This window comes from Procambarus clarkii, chromosome 46 (assembly GCF_040958095.1).
Source record: "Procambarus clarkii isolate CNS0578487 chromosome 46, FALCON_Pclarkii_2.0, whole genome shotgun sequence".
Lineage (NCBI taxonomy): Eukaryota > Metazoa > Arthropoda > Malacostraca > Decapoda > Cambaridae > Procambarus > Procambarus clarkii.
In genome coordinates, this window is record NC_091195.1 from 22,676,112 (window position 1) to 22,697,210 (window position 21,099).

Consider the following 21,099-nt stretch of genomic DNA (forward strand, 5'->3'; position numbering starts at 1 on the left):
TGTGTTTCTAGGCGACACCTTTATGTACCTCTAGGCTGCCCTTTATGTACCTCTAGGCGGCCCTTTATGTGCCTCTAGGTAGCCCTTTATGTGCCTCTTGGCGGCTCCTTTATGCACTTCTAGGCGACCATTTTATGTGTTTTTAGGCGGTCCATTTATGGGCTACTAGAGGGCCATTTTATGTCCTACAAGGCGCCCGTTTTATGGGCCTAAAGGCGGCCATTTTATGTGCCTCTAAGCGGCCCTTTTTGGGGCCTCTATGCAGCCATTTTATGTGCCTCTAGGCGGCCCTATATGTGCATCTAGGTGGCCCCATTATGTGCCTCTAGGCTGCTCTTTTATGTACCTCTAGGCGGCCCTTTATGTACCTGTAGGCGGCCCTTTATGTACCTCTAGGCGGCTCCTTTATGTACCTCTATGCAGCCCTTTATGTACCTCTAGGTGGCCCTTTATGTACCTCTAAAAGGCTCCTGTATGTACCTCTAGGAGGCTCCTTTATGTACCTCTAGGCGGCCCTTTATGTACCTCTAGGCGGCCCTTTATGTACCTCTAGGAGGCTCCTTTATGTACCTCTAGGCGGCTCCTATATATACCTCTAGGCGGCCCTTTATGTACCTCTAGGCGGCTCCTTTATGTACCTCTAGGCGGCCCTTTATGTACCTGTAGGCTACCCTTTATGTACCTCTAGGCGGCCCTTTATGTACCTCTAGGTGGCCCCTTTATGCACCTCTAAGCGGCCCCTTTTTGTACCTCAATGCGGCACTTTATGTACCTCCAGACGGCCCTTTATGTACCTCTAGGCGGCAGTTTATGTACCTCTAGACGGCCCTTTATGTACCTCTAGGCGGCCCCTTTATGTACCTCTAGGCGGCCCCTTTATGCACCTCTAAGCGGCCCCTTTATGTACCTCCAGGCGGCCCCTTCATGTATCCCTAAGCGGCCCCTTTATGTGCCTCTAGGCGGCCCTTTATGTGCCTCTAGGCGGCCCTTTATGTACCTCTAGGCGGCCCTTAATGTGCTTTCAGGCGGCCCCTTTGTGCACCTCTAGCTGGCCTTTTTATGTGCATTTAGGCGGCCCCTTTATGGGCCTCAAGGCGGCCATTTTAAGGGCATCTAGGCGGCCATTTTATGTTCCTCAAGGGTGCCCTTTTTTGTCCTCTAAGCGGCCATTTTACGGGCCACAAGGCGGCCAATTTAGGGGCCTTTAGGCGGCCATTTTATGTGCCTCTAGGCGGCTATTTTATGTCCCTCAAGGCGACCATTTTATGTGCCTCTAGGCGGCCATTTTATGTGCCTCTAGGCGGGCATTTTATGTGCCTCTAGGCGGCCATTTTATATGATGAGCCTCTACGCGGCCCGCCATCATTGCTCCTATAAGAGACTCTCAGGGGACGGAAGTTTACTTGTAGTAAACTCCATGTAAGTTGTTAACATTATACTGTGAATATTGTCCACAAGAGAGCGGAGGGGGAGAGGGCGATCTACACAGAAGCTCAGCTGGGAACCCTTGCAAGAAAATAAATAAATAATTTAAAGCCTAATTAATATGATATAGCAAAGTTCGTGGTAGGGGGGTAGCTTTGGTACTCTTTAAAGTTGTACTCCCTACATATATGCCATTCCCTGTTGGGCACATACCCAGCAGGAATTACTGTTAGAAATTAGGTGAGGCTAGCTCCATGAGTAGGGTCTTCTAGCTCGCATAGACAGAGAAGCAGACATTATTTTTTATTGATACAGATTTATCATTTCTTGTTCTATTTTGTGTTGATATAGTTAACAACTTATTATTACTACTTTCGATATAACTTTTCATCCTTTTGACGACATCAATAATATCTACTATACTTTCCGAAGAATGTGTAAACATAGCTTCCTGAATCTCTCTTAATAATGGAGATTTCTAATTCCTGAGATCAACTTTGTCATTCTTCTCTTTACGGGTTCAAGTTAAATTATGTCCAGTATATTGTATGTTGACCAAACTGAACTGCATAATCTAAATAGGTCCTTACAAGAGCAAGATAAAGGCAGAGAATAACATTACTAAATGCTACACCGTATATTTCTGTGTGAGAAAATGAGCACCATTACTCTACCTAAACCAGAAGCCAACACCACAATGATCACAGGAGTTAGGTCAAAATATTGGCAAGTTTTAAGTTATAAAATAAAACAAAATGCAGGAGGCAGACTTTGGAATTTTATTTGTTTTAGTGATCTCAAAAATGTATTTCTGACCCAATGTTTAACACTAACATCTTGTTTTAATAACGTTAAATTGTTCTTCCAGATGACAGAATTCTGAAGAGTATAAAGACAGAAGAAATTAACTAGTTAAAGAACAAATTGAAAATAACAAATAAAGCTGGAACCGAATATTGCATTAATATGTGAACACATCTTGTAAAATTTGGTTTATTTGGAAATCACTTATATTTTTGGTCAATTAAGTGACTGTATTATGGTTAATGCAGTCGGATCATCACCGATTAGATCCGAGTTTGATTCCCTGGCAGTGTGAGATGCTCAGCCTCCTGATACCTCTGTTCACCTAGCAGTAAACATTAACCTGGAAATTAGTCAACTGTTGAGGGATGCATCCTGAGGAAGGTCTGTCGTTGGCTTAGGAAGGCCTACATAAGCCTAACAAGCTGCCCGTCTCCGACAGTGAGAAACAATGTTATGTTTTTAAACATAATATAATAACAAAACCAGCGTGGGACATTTACTGCTTGTGTGAAACTTGACAACAGTTGTGTGAGGTGAGAATCATACGGCCCAATATGGCGGCCTCGAGTCCTGTTATCCAACCGGAAGATGTGAACAGACTGCGGTATGGACTGGCTGTGACTAAGGCAGGACGAGACGCGCTAGCAAGTGTGTTTATGTGGTCGTACCGGGGCACCTTCCCAGTAGTGACTTACCTCACTCAGGACTTGGGGTACACCAATGCTCAGTACAGGCGTGTCTTCGATGCTCAACAGAGGGATAAACTCGAAGCTTCCTCTGACGCGGCAACTTTTGACATCACCCTGTTGTATAAACTCCTGCAACGTGTGTGTGGTCTGGCTGAGATGAATGACCCCACGTGGACCACTCCAGGGCCTCAGGGACCATCACTTGAACACCTCATTTACAGCCTGAAGCAACACCGAAACACGTTGGCCCATGATAATGTAGGAATGTCAGAGCAAGATCTTACGTCAACACTGACGGAGCTCAGTGACTTATTGGCCAAGATGCTGGCTGAGGCCCGCGTCCGGTGTGGGACAAACAGCCAGGATGTGGACCACGTGACCAGAGATGTCACCGAGTATATTGGTGATCTGCTAGCGAAGGTCAGAGAGCCGCTGGATCCCTCAGATGTGGCGCATTTGCCTCAGCTCCGCCAGGAGATTAAGATGTTCAAAAGCCACATCACAGAAGAGGTTAAGCAGATGAGCAAGCAGGAGCTAACTGACGGGTATAAACTGCTGTACCAGATTGTTCCCGCACCCTGGCTCCTCCTCAACATTAACTACAACCCAAGTCTTGCTTTTACACGACTACGACTCCTTGAAGATCCCGTCATAGGGGCAAGACCCTCCCACGCTGCCAAGGGTCAGGATATAAACTATGAAGACATCTTGAGTATGAGACGAGAGAACGGAAGAGTCCCTGAGTGTGTCCTCCTGACGGGGGAAGGTGGTATGGGCAAGACAACTTTACTCAAGCTCATCCTCGAGAAGTGGGTAGAGGACCCTGCTGCCATACGTCACCTGGGCACTGTGGACCTCGTTTTCTATGTACAGTGCAGGGACTCACATCTTAATACCTTCGAAGATCTACTCCGCCAGTTACTGCCTCAAACACTTCGTGATTCTGACGCTGACTTCCAGCTGTTTAAGGAGATAATCTTGAGCTTAAATATATTAGTCCTGATTGACGGCTACGACGAGGTCAACGACCATTCAGGAAGGCTGGTGAAGGAGCTGTTGCACCTGCCTGGCAAGGATGTGAGGTTGGTGATAACCACACGGCCGGGGTGGGACCAACACCTGTCACAGCTCGTCCCACACACCAGACCTCGCTGCAACATCCTCGTCTTGGGCATCACTCCAGAACGTCGCGTGGAGTTCGCCGAGAGAACCATCAAGGTGCTGGTGGAGGAAGAGAGCCAACGGCGTGTCATCACAGGGAGGTTTACCCAGCGGCTGGAGCAGATGAGTCAGTTCCTGGGTGAGTACCTCAACACTCCACTCACCTTGACCTTGTTGGCGCTGCTGTGTGTCGAGTCTCCAGAAGAATTTAACAACCTCACCACAAACACTCAAGTCTACGAGAAGATTCATGACTTCATAACCAACAAACTGGTGTCCAGACTCACAGACAAACATGTGACCGAACCCAAAGGAAAATGTGACCAGTTTCTGTTGTTCTTGGAAGAGATTAGTTTAAGAGGGATCCAGAGGAAGGAGTACGACCTTTGGCCGGAGACAGAAGCGGAGATTAGGGAGAAGTGTGACACTCTGGGACTGCCACAGGAGGAGGTCTTGTCCAACTATTTCACAAGAACCAGCTACCGTCGGGGCCTCAATGTGGTGTGGGTGTTTGGCTATTTTCACGCCAGGTACCAGGAGTATTGTGCCAGCAGGAGGCTGGTCGCTCTCTTGTTGAAGGCTGAGCAAGACCGAGGTGATCCAGCATCACACCGTGTGTCAGGGAAAAGCTCTATAATCATTGACCTCTTGGTGGATGTTGTACGTAAGAAAACGGGTTCCTTGGGAGATCACCTGAGATGGTCAACGTTTGATATTAGCGACGTGAATCATGAGCTTTGGGCGTGTAACAGATGGTGGAACATTTTACTCAGCACTACCGGGGTGCTGTATGCCCGGGGAGTAGAGCACAGGTTCATTACTCACATAATTGACCTGTGCAAGATGGTTACACATAAGCCTAACAATCTGTTGAAGCATGTAGCAGAGTCCCGCGGGAGTGAGCACGTCATCCAAGCCGTGTGTGAGAAGCTGCGTACAGAACACTGGTGGAGAATAGAGAGTGTTGAATTGTGGGATGTCCTGCCGCTTGTTCTTAAAAAGGTGACACCTGAGAACATTTGCCTAGTCATGCAAGATTACCTAATCATATACTTTCCATCCCAACTAGAGCAGTGTCTGTCTACACTGTCAGTGCTGGCAAAAATGAAGGTTACCTTATCCTTAGATCTTGAATATTTTGAATATGGATTATTCAGCAAAGATTTTGAGATACCAAAACAATTTTTGGAGAGGCTGACAGCCCCCGGCAGTAAGTGTACCTTAGAGGGGTTTAGTGGTGTCTTGCCTGCGGCAGCCATACCCCTCCTGCCTCACACCCTCGAGTTCCTCCACCTGCGCCTCACACCACAGCAACTGCCCGTCCTCATCTGTCACCTGCCTCACCTTCCTCACCTGCAGCGTCTTGGTAAATATTCATTTTTTCCCACCATAATTTTAAGGGTTATTTATTAATACCAAAATTACGCAAAGGGCTTCATTCGTCATGTTTAATATAGTAATTCAGATTTACATTGTTTACATATATGTTTACAACCTTATGGACGAAAGATTCCTTATATTGTTTACAAACATAATCACCTTAAGGGAGACAAATACCTTATATTGTTTACAAATATATTCACCTTAAGGTTGACAAACACCTGATATTGTTTACAAATATATTCACCTTAAGGTTGACAAACACCTGATATTGTTTACAAATATAGTCACCTTAAGAGCGACAAACACCTTATATTGTTTACAAATATATTCACCTTAAGGTTGACAAACACCTTATATTGTTTACAAATATAGTCACCTTAAGGGTGACAAACACCTTACATTGTTTACAAATATAGTCACCTTAAGGGTGACAAACACCTTATATTGTTTACAAATATAGTCACCTTAAGGGTGACAAACACCTGATATTGTTTACAAATATAGTCACCTTAAGAGCGACAAACACCTTATATTGTTTACAAATATATTCACCTTAAGGTTGACAAACACCTTATATTGTTTACAAATATAGTCACCTTAAGGGTGACAAACACCTTACATTGTTTACAAATATAGTCACCTTAAGGGAGACAAACACCTGATATTGTTTACAAATATAGTCACCTTAAGAGCGACAAACACCTGATATTGTTTACAAATATAGTCACCTTAAGAGCGACAAACACCTTATATTGTTTACAAATATAGTCACCTTAAGGGAGACAAACACCTGATATTGTTTACAAATATAGTCACCTTAAGAGCGACAAACACCTGATATTGTTTACAAATATAGTCACCTTAAGAGCGACAAACACCTTATATTGTTTACAAATATAGTCACCTTAAGGGTGACAAACACCTTATATTGTTTACAAATATAGTCACCTTAAGGGTGACAAACACCTTACATTGTTTACAAATATAGTCACCTTAAGAGCGACAAATACCTTATATTGTTTACAAATATAGTCACCTTAAGGGTGACAAACACCTGATATTGTTTACAAATATAGTCACCTTAAGGGTGACAAACACCTTACATTGTTTACAAATATAGTCACCTTAAGGGTGACAAACACCTTATATTGTTTACAAATATAGTCACCTTAAGGGTGACAAACACCTTATATTGTTTACAAATATAGTCACCTCAAGGGCGACAAACACCTGATATTGTTTACAAATATAGTCACCTTAAGGGTGACAAACACCTGATATTGTTTACAAATATAGTCACCTTAAGGGTGACAAACACCTGATATTGTTTACAATTATAGTCACCTTAAGGGTGACAAACACCTGATATTGTTTACAAATATAGTCACCTTAAGGGTGACAAACCTTCTACTTTGATTACAAATATAGACTTATTAAGGGCGACTACTCCATGAATAATAAATTTTCGAAACATTCCGCTGCTGTATATATTCTTGTGCATAAATAATTTCATGAAGTATTTAGCGACGCCAAACTTTTGGTTCAGATGACTTACCACTTTGACTTTGACTCGTGGTACACATCTCCTTTCACTGTGACCTAATTCCTGTTCAGGATGACCTTTCACTGTGACCTAATTCCTGTTCAAGATGACCTTTCACTGTGACCTAATTCCTGTTTAAGATGACCTTTCACTGTGACCTAATTCCTGTTCAAGATGACCTTTCACTGTGACCTAATTCCTGTTCAGGATGACCTTTCACTGTGACCTAATTCCTGTTTAAGATGACCTTTCACTGTGACCTAATTCCTGTTCAAGATGACCTTTCACTGTGACCTAATTCCTGTTTAAGATGACCTTTCACTGTGACCTAATTCCTGTTCAGGATGACCTTTCACTGTGACCTAATTCCTGTTCAAGATGACCTTTCACTGTGACCTAATTCCTGTTCAGGATGACCTTTCACTGTGACCTAATTCCTGTTCAAGATTACCTTTCACTGTGACCTAATTCCTGTTCAAGATTACCTTTCACTGTGACCTAATTCCTGTTTAAGATGACCTTTCACTGTGACCTTGATCCCTTGGTTAATTAGACCTTCCGTAACTTTGATCCTTAATTCAGGTGACCCATCTATTCCTGTGACCTTGATACTTGGTCCAGATGACCTTTCACTGTGACCTTGACTTAGTTTATATGACCTTCTAATGAGACTTTGACCATTGATAAAGTGTCGTGACGCTGAACCCCGGTTCATTCCGAACACAGCGATTACACAACACATAACACCTTGCCTCAGCAACCGTTACTACCACCGTGTACTCCTACACACACCAGACCCTTGAGGCGTACCACTAGGTTTGTACTGGAACACAATGAGTGAACATATGGAAGGTATTTAAAGGCCGTCGGGTTTTGTCATTTAATTACAAAGAATAGACTCTGACAAATAATAACATATTAACATACTCTATTAGGTAAATACACTTCCAATACCCATAGACCACTTGACCTCCGCGATCACCACCCACACTCGTAACTTCCGCCTAAGTCCCTAATACGGAATGATTACTACAACGCTCCACACCCGGTTAGTCTTTCATTCAATACTCACATACTGCAGACTTAACTTGGTCACTAAGATCACATCAGGTTCTCGCATAGCTGTCTGCTACACTTCGCTGCTGCCACAACAGGGATCCAGAGGACTTCTCAGTTCAACTCCCACAACAAGACTGACTCCAGTCAGCCATGGCCTTAAACATTTCACCACGCCTCTCAAGGAAGGTATAATCCGATTAACCTTATCCCTAGAGCGGTAACCTTGATCCTAGAAGCCTGACGAAGAATAATTCCTCTTTCCAGGAATTATTAATTTGGCTAAACAGCTTCGGTCTTAATCCATTGACCTTTCTTAGATATGTGATCCTTAGTCTGTCTACTTAACATGTACTTCCAATCATCATTCGTTAAGTGTTGTAGTAATGATCCTCTAGCTAATAATTCCTACTAACTTGTGGATTACAACAAAAGATGACCATGACTGTGACCTTGACCATGACACAGATGACCTTGATCATTGACACAGATGACCTTGACCATTGACACAGATGACCTTGACCATTGACACAGATGACCTTGACCATTGACACAGATGACCTTGACTGTGACCTTGACCATTGATACAGATGACCTTGACTGTTACCTTGACAATTGATACAGATAACCTTGACTGTGACCTTGACCATTGATACAGATGACCTTGACCATTGATACAGATGACCTTGACCTTGGCTTTTAAAAGCTATTAATACATAGTTTAGATGCTATTAATACTGTCCAAAATACGGACTTGTCATCAGGTAATAAACCCAGCAGTAAGGTGCGTGGATGGCTCAGTATGTCTTCTTGTTATATCTTAGAACATAACAGTAACGACAGTGACTGTATCTCAGTGTATGTCTTCAGACATTACCCTGGACGCCACGGGCTATGTGGACCCGGACACCCTGGACACTCTGCCGTACCAGGGAAGGACGCTCGACCTGACCATCAGGCGGCGCCTCACTGATGACAACCCCGCCATAGACTGGTGCTGCCACCTGGCGGCTCAGATGTGTCCTCCCATAAGAGGAGGGTATATTCGCCTGGACTTCTTTAACAGGCATCTCACCAGTACGTATTGACGACATTTTAACACGTGAATATCTGTAACTCAGTTGTTTAATTCACAGTGCTTCCAGTGGTTTCAAAAATATTTTTACATTAAAAGTCATGAATTAGAGAACTTATAAGGCTTCTTGAGTAACTTTGAGCACCGTTTAGCGACCAAGAATATTCATTAAGCAAGCTTCACTGCTTATAAGATAACACTGATCAATATTTAGCCCAACATTGTCTTGCTTAATACAAGCTAGATTTACTTGATATAAGTTTTCTTTGGCATGAGTGTGTGACATAGACAGGTGTGGGTGGGGAGAGTAGCCAGGTGTGGGCTTTAGTGTTCCCTCTCATGTGCAGGTGTGGGTGGGGAGAGTAGCCAGGTGTGGGCTTCCGTGTTCCCTCTCATCTACAGGTGTGGGGAGGGAGAGTAGCCAGGTGTGGGCTTTAGTGTTCCCTCTCATGTGCAGGTGTGGGGAGGGAGAGTAGCCAGGTGTGGGCTTTAGTGTTACCTCTCATGTGCAGGTGTGGGGAGGGAGAGTAGCCAGGTGTGGGCTTCCATGTTTCCTCTCATCTACAGGTGTAGGTCGGGAGAGTAGCCAGGTGTGGGCTTCCGTGTTCCTTCCCATCTGCAGGTGTGGGGAGGGAGAGTAGCAGGTGTAGGCATCAGTGTCCCCTCTCATGTGCAAGTGTGGGGTGGAGAGTTACCAGGTGTATGCTCCAGTTTTCCCTCTCATCTGCAGGTGTGAGTGGGGAAAGTAGTCAGGTGTGAAGGAGACAGGTGTTGGTTTACTGTTCCGTCTCATCTGCAAGTGGGCGCTGGCAGTGGTCCCAGCTGTAGAATTCAGTATTTACTCTGAGATGCAGGTTTGGATGAGGAGAATATGCTGGTGTGGGGCTTCTTCTGCAGGTGTGGGTGGGGAGAGTAGCCAGGTGTGGGGCTTCCGTGTTCCCTCTCATCTACAGGTGTGGGTCGGGAGAGTAGCCAGGTGTGACAACGTTTGTTTTCATGTATTAGCTACGTTAATGTGTGGTTGTGAATAAGTTGCCACAACTTACTGCACAACTTTGGCTAAACAATTTTGAGACCGTGTCGCAACCTTAAATGTTGCATAAAAATCGTTTTCCTGATTGATGGCATATATACAAAAAATGAAGAAATATATTAAAAATATATTTCTACATATACTAGAAATAAAATTGAAGCATAATAAAAGGTTGGTTAAAAATATTTTATTCATTACTTTCACTTAATGGAGAATCCATGGTAGTGGTGGTGGAATTGTTGCTGGGTTGTGGTTGGTGGCAGTGGTGGTAGGTTGTGATTGGTGGCAGTGGTGGGTGATGTTTATTGTTGGTGGTAGTGGTTGGTTCTAGTGGTGGTTAATAGTTGTGGTTGGTGGTGGTTGATTGCTGTGGTTGGTAATTGTGGTGGCTGATGGTTGTGATTAGTGGTAGTGGTGGTTATTGTTAATAGTGGTCGAGGTTGTCGTGGTTTATGGTATCTGGCTCTGCTCCACTACCCTCCTCCACCTCTGCACCACTACCCTCCTCCACCTCTGCACCACTACCCTCCTCCACCTCTGCACCACTACCCTCCTCCTCTGCACCACTACCCTCCTCCACCTCTGCACCACTACCCTCCTCCTCTGCACCACTACCCTCCTCCTCTGCACCACTACCCTCCTCCTCCTCTGCTCCACTACCCTCCTCCACCTCTGCACCACTACCCTCCTCCTCTGCACCACTAACCTCCTCCGAAGCACCACTACCCTCCTCCTCTGAACCACTACCCTCCTCTTTTGCACCACTACCCACCTCCTCTGCACCACTACCCGCATCCTCCTCTGCTCCACTAGCCTCCTTCTCCTCTGCACCACTACCCTCATCCTACTTTGCACCACTACCCCCTCCTCTGCACCACTAGCCTCCTCCTCTGCACCAACACTCTAATCCCCGTTTGCACCACTACCCTCCTCCTCCTCTGCACCACTACCCTTATCCTCCTCCTCTGCACCACTTCCTTCCTCCTCTGCACCACTTCCTTCCTCCTCTGCACCACTACCCCCTCCTCGGCACCACTACCCTCCTGCTCTGCACCACTACCCTTCTCCCCTGCACCACTACCCTCATCCTCCTTTGCACCATCACCCTCCTCCTCCTCCTCCTCCTCTGCACCACTACCCTCTTCTACCTCCTCCTCCTCTGCACCACTACCCTCCCTCGCCTCCTCTGCACCACTACCCTTCTCCTATGCACCACTACCCTCCTCCTCCTCCGCTGTACCACTACCCTCCTCCTAATCTGCACCACTACCCTTCTCCTCCTCTGCACCACTATCCTCCTCCTCCTCAGCACCACTACCCTCCCCCTCTGCACCACTACCCTTCTCCTCTGCACCACTACCCTCCTCCTCCTCTGCACCACTACCCTCCTCCTCCTCTGCACCACTACCCTCCTCCTCCTCTGCACCACTACCCTCCTCCTCTGCACCACTACCCTCCTCCTCCTCTGCACCACTACCCTCCTCCTCTGCACCACTACCCTCCTCCTCCTCTGCACCACTACCCTCCTCCTCCTCTGCACTACTACCCTCCTCCTCTACACCACTACCCTCCTCCTCCTCTGTACCACTACCCTCCTCCTCCTCTGCACCACTACCCTCCTCCTCCTCTGCACCACTACCCTCCTCCTCTGCACCACTACCCTCCTCCTCCTCTGCACCACTACCCTCCTCTTCTGCACCACTACCCTCCTCCTCCTCTGTACCACTACCCTCCTCCTCCTCTGCACCACTACCCTCCTCCTCCTCTGCACCACTACCCTCCTCCTCTGCACCACTACCCTCCTCCTCCTCTGCACCACTACCCTCCTCCTCTTCTGCACCACTACCCTCCTCCTCCTCTGCACCACTACCCTCCTCCTCTGCACCACTACCCTCCTCCTCCTCTGCACCACTACCCTCCTCTTCTGCACCACTACCCTCCTCCTCTGCACCACTACCCTCCTCCTCCTCTACAACACTACTCTCCTCATTCTTAGCACCACTACCCTCCACCTCCTACTCTGGACCTCTACTCTCCTCCTCCCATGAACCACTACCCTCCTCCTCTGCACCACTACCCTCCTCCTCTGCACCACTACCCTCCTCCTCCTCCTCTGGACCTCTACTCTCTTCCTCCTCTGCTCCACTACCCTCCTCCCCTGAACCACTACCCTCCTCCTCAGCACCACTACCCTCCTCCTCTGCACCACTACCCTCCTCCTCTGCACCATTACCCTCCTCCTAACACCACTACCCTCCAACTCCTCATCTGGACCTCTACTCTTCTCCTTCTCTGCACCACTACCCTCCACCCCTGAACCTCTACCCTCCTCCTCTGCACCACTACCCTCCTCCTCTGCACCACTATCGTCATCCTCTTCTGCACCACTACCCTCCTCCTCTGCACCACTATCGTCATCCTCTTCTGCACCACTACCCTCCTCCTCCTCTGCATCACTACCCTCCTCCTTCTCCTCTGCACCACTACCCTTCTCCTCCTCCTCAGTACCACTACCCTCCTACTCTGCACCACTACGCTCCTCCTCCGCACCACTACCCTCACCCTCCTCCTCTGCACCTCTACTCTCCACCTCCTCTGCACCACTACCCTTCCCCTGCTCAGCACCACTACCCTCCTCCTCCTCTGCACCACTACCCTCCTCTTCTGCACCACTACCCTCCTCCTCTTCCTCTACAACACTACTCTCCTCATTCTTTGCACCACTACCCTCTACCTCCTACTCTGGACCTCTACTCTCCTCCCATGAACCACTACCCTCCTCCTCTGCACCACTACCCTCCTCCTCTGTTCCACTACCCTCCTCCTCTGCACCACTACCCTCCTCTGCACCACTACCCTCCTCCTCTGCACCACTACCCTCCTCCTCTGCACCACTACCCTCCTCCTCTGCACCACTACCCTCCTCCTCTGCACCACTACCCTCCTCCTCCTCCTCTGGACCTCTACTCTCTTCCTCCTCTGCACCACTACCCTCCTCCCCTGAACCACTACCCTCCTCCTCAGCACCACTACCCTCCTCCTCTGCACCACTACCCTCCTCCTCTGCACCACTACCCTCCTCCTAACACCACTACCCTCCAACTCCTCATCTGGACCTCTACTCTTCTCCTTCTCTGCACCACTACCCTCCACCCCTGAACCTCTACCCTCCTCCTCTGCACCACTACCCTCCTCCTCTGCACCACTATCGTCATCCTCCTCTGCACCACTACCCTCCTCCTCCTCTGCATCACTACCCTCCTCCTTCTCCTCTGCACCACTACCCTTCTCCTCCTCCTCAGTACCACTACCCTCCTACTCTGCACCACTACGCTCCTCCTCCGCACCACTACCCTCCCCCTCCTCCTCTGCACCTCTACTCTCCACCTCCTCTGCACCACTACCCTTCCCCTGCTCAGCACCACTACCCTCCTCCTATTCTGCACCACTACCCTCCTCCACTGCACCACTACCCTCCCACTCTGCACCGCTACCCTCCTCCTCTGCACCACAACCCTCCTCCTCTGCACCACTACCCTCCTCCTCTGCACCACTACCCTACTCCTATGCACCACTACCCTCCTCCTCTGCACCACTTCCCTACTCCTATGCACCACTACCCTCTTCCTCATCTGCACCACTACCCTTCTCCTCCTCTGCACCACAACCCTCCTCCTCCTCCTCTGTACCACTTCCCGCCTCCTCCTCTCCACCACTACCCTCCTCCTACTCTGCACCACTACCCTCCCCCTCCTCTGCACCACTACCCTCCTCCTCCTCTGCACCACTATCCTCCTCCTCCTCTACACCACTACCCTCCTCCTCTGCACCACTATCCTCCTCCTCTGCACCACTACCCTCCTCCTCTGCACCACTACCCTCCTCCTCCTCTGCACCACTACCCTTCTCCTCTGCACCACTACCCTCCTCCTCTGCACCACACCCCTCCTCCTCTGCACCACTACCCTCCTCCTCCTCTGCACCACTACCCTCTTCCTCCTCTGCACCACTACTCTCCTCCTCCTCTGCACCACTATCCTCCTCTTCCTTTGAACCACTACCCTCCTACTCCACTGCACCACTTCCCTCCTCCTCTCTGCACCACTATCCTCCTACTCCGCACCACTACCCTCCTCCTCCTCCTCTGCACCACAACCCTCCTCCTCTGCACCACTACCCTCCTCCCCCTCTGCACCACTACCCTCCTCCTCTGCACCACAAATCTCCTCCTCCTCTGCACCACTATCCTCCTCCTCTGAATTACTACCCTCCTCCTCGTCTGCACCACTTCCCTCCTCCTCTCTGCACCACTACCATCCTCCTCCTCCGCACCACTACTCTCCTCCTCCTTAGCACCACTACCCTCCTCCTCCTCCTCCTCTGCACCACTACCCTCCTCCTCCTCTGCACCACTTCCCTCCTCCTCTCTGCACCACTACAATCCTCCTCCTCCGAACCACTACCCTCCTCCTCTGCACCACTACCCTCCTCCTCTGCACCCCTGCCCTCCTCCTCTGCACCACTACCCTCCTCCCCCTCTGCACCACTACTCTCTTCCTCCTGTGCACCACTATCCTCCTCCTCGGGACCACTACCCTCCTCCTCCTCTGCACCACTACCCTCCTCCTCCTCTGTACCACTACTCTCCTCCTCTGCACCACTATCCTCCTCCTCTGCACCACTACCCACCTCCCCCTCTGAACCACTACCCTCTTCCTCCTCTGCACCAGAACCCTCCTCCTCCTCTGCACCACTACCCTCCTTCTCCTCTGAACCAGTACCCTCCTCCTCCTCTGCACAACTACCTTCCACCTCTTCTGCACCACTACCCTCCTCCTCCTCTGCACCACTACCCTCCTTCTCCTCTGAACCACTACCCTCCTCCTCCTCTGCATAACTACCCTCCTCCTCTGCACCACTACCCTCCTCCTCCTCTGCACCACTACCCTCCTCCTCCTCTTAACCACTACCCTCCTTCCTCTCTGCAGCACTACCCTCCTCCTCTGCACCACTACCCTCCTCCTCTGCACTACTACCCTCCTCCTCCTCCTCCCCTGCACCACTTCCCTCATCCTCCTTTGCACCATCACCCTCCTCCTCCTCCTCCTCTGCACCACTACCCTCTTCTACCTCCTCCACCTCTGCACCACTACCCTCCCTCGCCTCCTCTGCACTACTACCCTCCTCCTCTGCACCACTACCCTCCTCCTATGCACCACTACCCTCCTCCTCCTCCTCAGCTCCACTACCCTCTCCCTCTGCACCACTACCCTCCTCCTCTGCACCACTACCTTCCTCCTCCTCTGCATCACTACCCTCCTCCTCTGCACCACAACCCTCCTCCTCCGCACCACTACCCTCCTCCTCTGCACCACTACCCTACTCCTATGCACCACTACCCTCCTCCTCTGCACCACTTCCCTACTCCTATGCACCACTACCCTCCTCCTCTGCACCACAACCCTCTTCCACTGCACCACTACCCTCCTCCTCTGCATCACTACCCTACTCCTATGCACCACTACCCTCCTCCTCTGCACCACAACCCTCCTCCTCCGCACCACTACCCTCCTCCTCTGCACCACTTCCCTACTCCTATGCACCACTACCCTCCTCCTCTGCACCACAACCCTCCTCCTCCTCTGCACCACTTCCCGCCTCCTCCTCTCCACCACTACCCTCCTCCTCCTCTGCACCACTACCCTCCTCCTCCTCTGCACCACTACCCTCCTCCTCCTTTCCACCATGTTCTCCTCCTCTTCCTCCTCTGCACCACTACCCTCCTCCTCCTCTGCACCACTACCCTCCTCCTCCTCTGCACCACTACCCTCCTCATCCTCTGCACCACTACCCTCCTCCACTGCTCCACTATCCTCCTCCTGTACACCACTACCCTCCTCTGCACCACTACCCTCCTCCTCTGCACCACTACAATCCTCCTCCTCTGCACCACTACCCTCCTCCTCTGCACCACTACCCTCCTCCTCTGCACCACAACCCTCCTCCTCTGCACCACTACAATCCTCCCCCTCTGCACCACTACCCTCCTCCTCTGCACCACTATCATCCTCTTCTGCACCACTACCCTCCTCCTCTGCACCACTACTCTCCTCCCCCTCTGCACCACTACTCTCCTCCTCCTCTGGACCACTATCCTCCTCCTCCTCTGCACCACTACCCTCTTCCTCTGCACCACTACCCTCCTCCTCCTCTGCACCACTACCCTCCTCCCCCTCTGCACCACTACCCTACTCCTCCTCTGCACCACTACCCTCCTTCTCCTCTGCACCACTACCCTCCTCCTCTGCACCACTATCCTCCTCCTCTGCACCACTACCCTCCACCCCCTCTGAACCACTACCCTCTTCCTCCTCTGCACCTGAACCCTCCTCCTCCTCTGCACCACTACCCTCCTCCTCCTCTGCACCACTACCCTCCTCCTCCTCTGAACCAGTACCCTCCTTCTCTCTGCACAACTCCCCTCCTCCTCTTCTGCACCACTTCCCTCCTCCTCTGCACCACTACCCTCCTCCTCCTCTGCACCACTACAATCCTCCTCCTCTGCATCACTACCCTCCTCCTTTGCACCACAATTCTCCTCCTCCTCTGCACCACTACCCTCCTCTTCCTCTGCACAACTACCCTCCTCTTCCTCTGCATCACTACCCTCCTCCTTCTCTGCACCACTACTCTCCTCCTTCTCTGCAGCACTACCCTCCTCCTCTGCAACACTACCCTCCTCCTCTGCACCACTACCCCCCTTCTCCTCTGCACCACTACCTTTCTCCTCCTTTACACCACCACCCTCCTCCTCCTCTGCACCACTACCCTCCTTCTCTGCATCACAACCCTCCTCCTCCTCTGCACCTCTACCCTCCTCCTCTGTACCACTACGCTCCTCCTCCTCTGCACCACAACCCTCCTCCTCCTCTGCACCACTACCCTCCTCCTCCTCCTCTGCACCACTACCCTCCTCCATCTCTGCAGCACTACCCTCCTCCTCTGCAACACTACCCTCCTCCTCTGCACCACTACCCCCCTTCTCCTCTGCACCACTACCTTCCTCCTCCTATACACCACCACCCTCCTCCTCTTCTGCACCACTACTCTCCTCCTCTGCACCACAACCCTCCTCCTCTTCACCACTACCCTCCTCCTCCTCTGCACCACTAACCTCCTCCTCCTCCTCCTCCTCTACACCACTACCCTCCCCCTCTGCACCACTACCCTCCTCCTCCTCTGCACCACTACCCTCCTCCTCTGCACCACTACCCTCCACCTCCTCTGCACCACTACCCTCCTCCTCTGCACCACTACCCTCCTCCTCCTCTGCACCACTACCCTCCTCCTCTGCACCACTACCCTCCACCTCCTCTGCACCACTACCCTCCTCCTCTGCACCACTACCCTCCTCCTTTGCATGACTACATTCCTCCTCCACTGCACCACTACCCTCCTCCTCCTCTGCACCACTACCCTCCTTCTCTGCACCACTACCCTCCTCCTCTGCACCCCTAACCTCTTCCTCCTCTGCACCACTACCCTCCTCCACTGCACCACTATCCTCCTCCTGTACACCACTACCCTCCTCCTCTGCACCACTACCCTCCTCCTCTGCACCACTACAATCCTCCTCCTCTGCACCACTACCCTCCTCCTCTGCACCACTACCCTCCTCCTCTGCACCACAACCCTCCTCCTCTGCACCACTACCCTCCTCCCCCTCTGCACCACTACCCTCCTCCTCTGCACCACTATCCTCCTCTTCTGCACCACTACCCTCCTCCTCTGCACCACTACTCTCCTCCCCCTCAGCACCACTACTCTCCTCCTCCTCTGGACCACTATCCTCCTCCTCCTTTGCACCACTACCCTCTTCCTCTGCACCACTACCCTCCTCCTCCTCTGCACCACTACCCTCCTCCCCCTCTGCACCACTACCCTCCTCCTCCTCTGCACCACTACCCTCCTTCTCCTCTGCACCACTACCCTCCTCCTCTGCACCACTATCCTCCTCCTCTGCACCACTACCCTCCTCCCCCTCTGAACCACTACCCTCTTCCTCCTCTGCACCAGAACCCTCCTCCTCCTCTGCACCACTACCCTCCTCTTCCTCTGCACCACTACCCTCCTCCTCCTCTGAACCAGTACCCTCCTTCTCTCTGCACAACTCCCCTCCTCCTCTTCTGCACCACTTCCCTCCTCCTCTGCACCACTACCCTCCTCCTCCTCTGCACCACTACAATCCTCCTCCTCTGCATCACTACCCTCCTCCTTTGCACCACTACCCTCCTCCTCCTCTGCACCACTACCCTCAACCTCTTCTGCATCACTACCCTCCTCCTCTGCACCACTACCCTCCTCCTCCTCTGCACAACTACCCTCCTCTTCCTCTGCATCACTACCCTCCTCCTTCTCTGCACCACTACTCTCCTCCTTCGCTGCAGCACTACCCTCCTCCTCTGCAACACTACCCTCCTCCTCTGCACCACTACCCCCCTTCTCCTCTGCACCACTACCTTCCTCCTCCTTTACACCACCACCCTCCTCCTCCTCTGCACCACTACCCTCCTTCTCTGCACCACAACCCTCCTCCTCTTCTGCACCTCTACCCTCCTCCTCTGTACCACTACGCTCCTCCTCCTCTGCACCACAACCCTCCTCCTCCTCTGCACCACTACCCTCCTCCTCCTCCTCTGCACCACTACCCTCCTCCATCTCTGCAGCACTACCCTCCTCCTCTGCAACACTACCCTCCTCTTCTGCACCACTACCCCCCTTCTCCTCTGCACCACTACCTTCCTCCTCCTATACACCACCACCCTCCTCCTCTTCTGCACCACTACTCTCCTCCTCTGCACCACAACCCTCCTCCTCTTCACCAATACCCTCCTCCTCCTCTGCACCACTAACCTCCTCCTCCTCCTCCTCCTCTACACCACTACCCTCCACCTCTGCACCACTACCCTCCTCCTCCTCTGCACCACTACCCTCCTCCTCTGCACCACTACCCTCCACCTCCTCTGCACCACTACCCTCCTCCTCTGCACCACTACCCTCTACCTCTGCACCACTACCCTCCTCCTACTCTGCACAACTGCCCCCCTCCTCTGCACCACTACTCTCCTCATTCTTTGCACCGCTACCCTCCTCCTCCTCTGCACCACTACCCTCCTCCTCCTCTGCACCACTACCCTCCTCCTCCTTTCCACCATGTTCTCCTCCTCTTCCTCCTCTGCACCACTACCCTCCTCCTCCTCTGCACCACTACCCTCCTCCTCCTCTGCACCACTACCCTCCTCCTCCTCTGCACCACTACCCTCCTCCACTGCACCACTATCCTCCTCCGGTACACCACTACCCTCCTCTGCACCACTACCCTCCTCCTCTGCACCACTACCCTCCTCCTCCTCTGCACCACTACCCTCCTCTTCTTCACCACTACCGTCCTCCTCCTCTGCACCACTACCCACCTCCTCTGCACCACTACCCTCCTCCTCTGCACCACAACCCTCCTCCTCGGCACCACTACCCTTCCTCCTCTGCAACACTACCCTCCTCCTCTGCATCACTACATTCCACCTCCTCTGCACCACTACTCTCCTCATTCTCTGCACCGCTACCTCCTCCTCCTCTGCACCACTACCCTCCTCCTCTGCACCACTACCCTCCTCCTCCTCTGCAGCACTACCCTCCTCTTCCTCTCACTCACTACCCTCCTCCTTCTCTGCACCACTACCCTCCTCCTCCTCTGCACCACTACCCTTCTGCTCTGCACCACTACCTTCCTCCTCCTTTACACCACCACCCTCCTCCTCCTCCTCCTCCTCCTCCTTTCCACCACTACCCTCCAACTTCTCTGCAACACTACCCTCCTCCTCCTCTGCAAGACTACCCTTCTCCAATGCACCACTACCCTCCAATTCTGCACCACTATCATCCTCCTCCTCTGCACCACTACCCTCCTCCTCTGCACCATTTACCCTCAACGTCCTCTGCACCACTTTTCCTCCTCCTCTGCACCACTACCCTCCTCCTCTGCACCACTACCCTCCTTCTCTGCACCACTACTTTCCTCCTCCTCCTCCTCCTCTGCACCACTACCCTGCCCCTCCTCCTCTGCAAAACTACCCTCCTCCTCCTCCTCTCCACCTCTTCCCTCCTCGTCCTCTGCACCACTACCCTCCTCCTCCTCCTCCTTCTCCTCCTCCCCTCCTCCTCCTCTGCACCACTACCCTGCCCCTCCTCCTCTGCACCACTACCCTCCTCCTCCTCCTCCTCCTCCTCTGCACCACTACCCTGCCCCTCCTCCTCTGCACCACTACCCTCCTCCTCCTCCTCCTCCTCCTCTGCACCACTACCCTGCCCCTCCTCCTCTGCACCACTACCCTCCTCCTCTGCAAAACTTCCCTCCTCTTTCTCTGCGTCACTACCCTCCTCCTCCTCTGCACCATTACCCTCCTCCTTCTCTGCATCACTACCCTCCACCTCCTCTTCTGCACCACTACCCTCCTCCTCCTCTGCACCACTATCATCCTCCTCCTCTGCACCACTACCCTCCTCCTTTTCTGCACCACTACCCTCCTCCTCTGCACCACAACCCTTCTCCTCTGCACCACTACCCTCCTCCTCCTCTGTACCACTAACCTCCTCCTCCCTCTCCTCCTCTACACCACTACCCTCCTCCTCCTCCTCTTCCTCCTCTGCACCACTACCCTCCTCGTCTGCAACACTACCCTCCTCCTCTGCACCACTACCCTCCTTCTCTGCACCACTACCCTCCTCCTCCTCTACACCACTACCCTCCTCCTCTGCACCACTACCCTCCTCCTCTGCACCACTACCCTCCTCCTCTGCATCACTACCCTCCACCTCTTCCTCTGCATCACTACCCTCCACCTCTTCCTCTGCACCACTACCCTCCTCC

At 51.7% G+C, this 21,099-nt stretch overlaps 1 protein-coding gene across 1 annotated transcript in view; it reads left to right on the forward strand.

Annotated features, from left to right (window-relative positions):
• Positions 1 to 2,292: 2,292 nt before the first annotated feature.
• The window catches only part of LOC138350666 (uncharacterized), a 41,369-nt gene continuing 22,562 nt past the window's right edge, over positions 2,293 to 21,099 (forward strand). Inside the window, exons 1-2 of the mRNA XM_069301843.1 lie at positions 2,293 to 5,448; positions 8,935 to 9,141. Of these exons, the coding sequence (XP_069157944.1) occupies positions 2,787 to 5,448; positions 8,935 to 9,141 (2,869 nt within the window). The 5' untranslated portion in view covers positions 2,293 to 2,786. The remainder of the gene's footprint in view (positions 5,449 to 8,934; positions 9,142 to 21,099) is intronic.